The 6203-nt window shown below is 36.0% G+C and overlaps 1 protein-coding gene across 1 annotated transcript; it reads right to left on the bottom strand.

Annotated features, from left to right (window-relative positions):
* Positions 1-3084: 3084 nt before the first annotated feature.
* LOC124896738 lies at positions 3085-4303 on the bottom strand. Its single transcript, XM_047408499.1, has 2 exons — positions 4177-4303; positions 3085-3509 (listed from the first exon to the last, which is right to left on the bottom strand). Exons 1-2 carry the CDS (start codon positions 4301-4303, stop codon positions 3085-3087), a joined length of 552 nt encoding a protein of 183 aa, XP_047264455.1.
* Between the last annotated feature and the right edge of the window lie 1900 nt (positions 4304-6203).

Raw genomic sequence — 6203 nt, 5'->3', positions numbered from 1 at the left:
ATTATGATTTTGATAGCATGGTGGGATTTTGGGATTGTGAAATGAAGATAGATGTTTGGTGAATGATGTAAGGATTTTTGGTTTGGATTTGAGGTAGACTTCTATCTACTCTTCTCTGTAAGATGATGCGTGTTCTATATTGCGTGTGAATGTGAATGTTAAGTTTGATTATGGGTAGAATGACTTGATCTTAATTATTGAAGTGTGGGTATTAGATGAGAGTTTTTGACCCGTAAGGTGAAATGCTTAATGCACCTTTAGAATCTTATTGCCTTTTCCCTAGATGGAAATATTTTATAGAATGAATATAATATAATGCTAGGTTTAGGATGTGGTTTAAGCATTGAAAGATTGGTTAGTATATTTTACTCTATTTGGGCTATAGTGATGATCTTGAATCCTCAATTTGGGTGGATTTGGCTTAAATAACTATGTTTCTAAATGAAGTTTCTATCTTAGGATCGGTTATGGTTTACTTGATATATAGAAGTTGAACTAGATACCTTAGCCTAGTTTATGGTATAATTTGCCTACATATGAAAATTGAGATTTAGAAGTGGGTTCTTCCAGCCCACCTTAGCCCAAGACTTATGTTAGCCCTTGTGGTCTTATTGATGAATGTTAGGCCTAGTTGAGACTCATGAGCCTTATTTATGATACTTGCTTGGTGAATTGATAAATAGTGTTGGTTTTCCCTGAATTATGATACATGTCCTATAGCTATGAGATTCCCTATATATGTGACATACCTCATGGTTATGAATTAGGGCTTATTAATATTATGCCTCCTAGAAGTGAGATGCATCCTACTTGAGAGATGATTATAGATATGCTATGACTTATAAACATGATTATTGATGTGAGATTCTGATACGTATGTGTGCCTAAGGCCGTGATTATGATATTATAATTATTCTAGACATATTATTTGGCCAAAGGCCGTGTTATGATACCGGTTGGATATTCAGGAAGTTTTTATACTTGTAAAGGATGTGATTGTAGTTTATTGATATATTATTGCTTATGGTTCCATTGTTTGAATACTGGTGATGGCATGCATAGATTTGGTATATTCTTGATCATTATATTGGTAAATAATGTGATTTTAGCTAAAATATGATCTTACCACTATTTTTCTAAATAAGGGTTAAATTCCACTTTCCACCTTTTAAACGGACTTCTTCCAAATAATAATTGCCCGTCTTAATAGATAACTGATATCAAAAGAAGTTAATAATGATGTTTTAAGAATATGACTGAGATAGATTTTGGTCTATGATTTTGGATACTACTATTTTCTCTTCTTATGAGAAATTCTAGCCCTTTCCATGCTTTTATAATGATTTAGTCCCGAGGACCACTCTGGGCAATAGAATTATGGATTTACATTCTTTTAATCCCTGGCTTGAGTCCCTACACCTATTATATATATGTGTGTGTATTAATGATATTAATGATGTTGACGATATTGAGGGTATTTATTTTCTATTTTTGTTCGGTGCAATTACGAGTCTTGGCGATATTAATGACTGGTTCAATTTTGAGTCTTAATGATATATTTATCGGTTTGAGTTCGTCTATTGATTATATTAATTAGTTCAAGTCTGGCTATAGATTATATTTACTGGTTCAAGTCTGGCTATTGTTATACTTACTGGTTCGAGTTTGGATATATATTATGATACTTGGATTGACTATGGTATCGTGGATTCTATTGCATTCATTCCTACATGCGCATCACCTATCATCAGTATATGCCTATATCTATCAGCTCGTATAGAAGGGTTATGTAGTTATGGGTGATGACTTTTCCTTATGGGGCGTTGTATGTTGGTTGAACTTTCTGAGCCTGGGCGGTGGGGGTACGTGATTAGCTTGGTTAGATATTTGATTGTCCAGAATAGACGGTTACTCATGCTGTTATTGATATTGTTATTATCATTGTTATGGCTAGTTTATGACAAATTGGTCATTTATTCAGTATCGAAACTTGGGGTATGATTCAGACTTCTTGTATCTTACTATTATATTACTATGCATGACTATATAATGACTTGATATATGGATTACGACCTTGAGTATTCTAGCAATAGCTCCTACTATGGTTAAGAGGTCTTAAATAGCTAGTCTAATGATCTAGGCTATACTTCGAGTAGAATTTCTTTATATACTTATATACATATTCATACTTAGCTATATGCAGCTATGATATTACCATGTATCCCTCTTTTCTTTTATTTACTCGGATCATATACTCATTCCTTAGCCTTGTATACTTATATGTATCTTCTTTTTACTCTTACTTGCATATTGGCTAGTGATATACAGTGTAGTGTTGTGATTCCTAAGTATGACTGGAATAAGATAGTGCATTCTTACTACTTCCATAGCTTTAATATGTTAGTCTCTTGAACATGAATAGGATAGTTTATCCTTATTATCTAAATGGCTATCTCATATGTTTGCTGGATATATAAGTGTAGTTTTCCACTTTGTTTATATGCTTATATATACATGCATTATCTTTGGAGCTCAATCTATAGTTGCCTACTGAGCACCACATGTTTGGTACTCATACCACACTTCTGCAGCCTACAGATCATAGTACGGGTTATTGCCATTGATGTATACATTGTGTGGAGAAGCCGTGGTTCAGCGACTTAGAGTGAGCTCTTGACATTTAGAGAATTACTTATCTCTCTCTTATGTACTAGACTAATCTCTATGATGTATTCAGAGATAAGTTATATTAGTATATTCATTTGTATTTCTCTTTGGATTCTTGTTTTGTAGAAGGTATTGTACTGATACCACCAGGTTTTCGGACTATATTGTATTTAATTTGTGTTTTCATCTTTTTGTATTCTTTCCTTTACTTTTATCTTTTTGTATTCTTTCCTTTATCTCTACAGGTAGTCTGTTACTTGCCATATCATACTACAGTTTTGGCTTGCCTACTGGTGGGTTATAGTAGGTGACTTCATGACTTGAGAAATTGGGTCGTGACATCATTATTGAGTTTAAACTTCATCTGTGCCATCTCAATATCACCAAGGCCCTATCCGTAGCTAGGAAAGGCTTTTCTTAGATGATAAGGTCTTCAAAGTCCACCTCGTAGTCCAAGATCACGAAGTTAGATGGAAATATAAAGGATGCATCCTTCACCATTACATCACATAAAATTCTAACATGTTTCTTGATAGTCCAGTCAGCCATCAACAGCCTCATGGATAGAGGTTTCAGTGCCCTGAACCCCAACCGTCTGTATACCATCAACGGAATGAGATTGATGATAGCTCCTAAATCACATAAAATTAAAGAGAAGTTGAAGGACCCAATAGTACTTTGAATAGTGAATGCTTTGGGGTCCTTTTTTTTCTCCACTAACGATCGAGTAGCCACAACATTACAATGGTGCACATTATCCGTTGGCTCAAAGATCACCATCCGCTTCTTAGTTACCAAGTCCCTCATAAACTTCACATAGCCAGGGATCTGCTCCAAAGCTTCTACAAGAGGAATATTAATGGATAGTTTTTTCAACATCTACATGAACTTCTGATACTTCTCTTCATATTATTTCTTATTCTCTAAGGATAAGGAGGGGAGGTCGTGGAATGGTCTTTAACACAAGATCAACTGCCTTCCCCATTTTTTTATCCTTCTCCACACTATTACCACCACCTGTCAATTTTTATATCTCCACTTTAGGTGTCTCCTCAACAGCAACACTATCATTCTTCAGCTCATCAACCATAGGCATTGAGGGGTTAACATTTGTTTTACCACTTTGAGTGGTAATTGTAATACAGTGACCGTCATTCTTAGGATTCTAAATTGTATTGCTTGGAAGGGTTCCTAGTTGCCACTGATTCAAAGTCACTGACAATTGGCCAAATAGCTGCTCCAACTATTTGATCCCAGTAGCATACGATTCTACTTTCTGGGTCAAACCTATGATGTCTGCCTTAATCTCCTTAATGCATGTTTCCTGACTTTCATGACGCTTTACTAGCTTGGAAAACATAGCCTCCATCCTTGATTCATTATCACAGCTGCCTGGTGGAACATATATACTACCCTTCTCTTTGTAATTATCCTTACATCTCCAGTCACTATCCCTCTCTTGAATCCGATCTCTGTACCTATCCCCATAGTATTTTTTAACTCAGTTACCTTGCCCCTTGAATCTAAAATCCACTAACTCTCTATCCAGATATTTCACCTCTTCTTCCAAATTAGAATTATATGATCTAGAGGCCTTACTCTGTGATTCCATTGCATTCACCTTATCAGAATCCATCATCACGAACTACTTTTTCAACAATCCAACCTCTGTCATTAGCCGAGAAAGCTCTTGCACCACTGTTGTCATCTATAACTCTGTGCTCGCTATAGGCACCAATAGAATAAGTACAACACCTCTCTCAGCCTCCTTAGTATTCCACCCTCAGTTGGTGAGAGAGATCTGATCTAATATCTCTGACGCTATCTCCCATCATTGGCGCATGGATGATCCACAAGTAATAGTGTCTGCCATAGCTCTAGAAATAGTATTAAGGGCTTTATAGAATATTTCAAGTAAATTCTGCCCTGAAATCCTGTGATTAGGAACCATCATCAACTTTTTTTTAACCAAAATCAAGCCTCATACATTATTTAGAGTGAAAATGCCTGAAATCATATATTTTATCCTTCAACTGTAGCATTTTGGATAGGGGAAACAAGAAATTTAAAAACTACCTCCGCAAATCATTCTAAGTAGTAATTGACCCACGAGAAAGTTCCCTTAACCATAATGTAGCTTCACAAGTAAGAGAAAAGGGGAAAAACCTGAGTTTAAGAGCTTCCTGGTCTACCCCCGGTATAGTGTTTGACAGTAAAATCTTAATAAAATTAATAAGGTACATGTTTACATCATCAATAGGCAAGCCCGCAAACACACCCTTCAGATTCAACAGTTGGATCATGGCACTAGTGATGTCAAACTTCCCATTCAATGGTAATGTAGGGGAATGATAGCTTCTTTCTCAATTGGCTGAACGTATCCTATGTCCTCATCCAAATCATCATATAGTTGTAAGTACTGATAGGTTGGGTGTACTTGAGCTCTACCCCTTCAAATTTTTTCTCGATTTTTATTGAATTTTTCTGAATGATCTTCTCTATGTCTCTTCCTCGCCACCTCTACCTCTTGAGCTATACAATAGGCCTCCACATCCCTCGCTGCATTGGATTCCGCTAGTAATCTATCAGTAGTCTGATCTGTAGTCTCCTGAAGAACACCAAATGGAGAGAGAGGCATACCATTTGGTTATCCCGAACCTCTTCAAGATTACGTTCTATTACGTGTTTAGTCATCCAACTATTTGGATATTAGATTTTTCTGAATCAGGATTAATGGGGAGTTCGGGATTGCCTTGACTCCTTGTGCTAGGCATACACCATTGTTTGCCCCAAGAAGAACAAAAAAATAAAATCTGAAAACTTCAACAATTTTAATCAATAATTTTGCAACCATATTCCCTGGCAACACTACCAAAATCTGATGTCACCCAAGACTACACCTTTTTGAAGTATAATACGGTCGATGTGAAATATAGTAACCCAACTAGGTTGGGTTAGAACCCATAAGGCATAGGCTAGAATATCTCTCAAACTTGCTAAAATAGTCAAGCAGTGTAGAAAAGCAAATGTGGAGATTTGTTGTTATTAGTAAAGAGTAAAAAGAATCAAATGTTTTTAGTTATAAACAATCTGAAATGAAGACTAGGACTGTGTTCCCCTGACTTCTAACTCTGTAGGTTTCTCATGCTCAGTCAGACTATCTCACTACTACATATGCAGAATCTAACAAGATAGGTATCACCAACTTTCTTGTGGACTCATTAGTAAATTTCACCCCTCATCTTGTGAGTATTGGGGTTTCGCCTTACTAATCCTTGCCTTTGATCCCAGTTTAACTATCACTTTGTAGGTCTCAAGTTATTAGATGAGGGTTGATAATTGCCTTACTAATCCTTGCCTTTAATCCCAGTTTAACTGTCACCTTGTGGGTCTTAAGTTATTAGACGAGGGTTGATAGCCTCGATCACTGTTGTAATTTTTTTTCCAATCTCAAAATCCTTTGTGAAGATGATTACGAATACAGGAAATTCCTTAGTTTTGTAGTAACTTAAGAGGCAATCAATACAAAGAAGATC

Source organism: Capsicum annuum, chromosome 3, assembly GCF_002878395.1.
Source record: "Capsicum annuum cultivar UCD-10X-F1 chromosome 3, UCD10Xv1.1, whole genome shotgun sequence".
Taxonomy (NCBI): Eukaryota; Viridiplantae; Streptophyta; class Magnoliopsida; order Solanales; family Solanaceae; genus Capsicum; species Capsicum annuum.
The sequence above is the reverse complement of the archived record's forward strand: the minus strand, read 5'-3'. Positions and strand labels throughout refer to the sequence as shown.

What these genes read in the sequence shown, in the direction of transcription:
- LOC124896738 (XM_047408499.1), bottom strand. Translation starts at nt 4,303, where the DNA reads ATGGATTCTGATAAGGTGAATGCAATGGAATCACAGAGTAAGGCCTCT. An exon ending in TTTTAGATTCAAGGGGCAAG is followed by an intron (nt 3,510 to 4,176) that starts GTAACTGAGTTA and finishes TTCCTCTTGTAG; the next exon opens with AAGCTTTGGAGCAGATCCCT.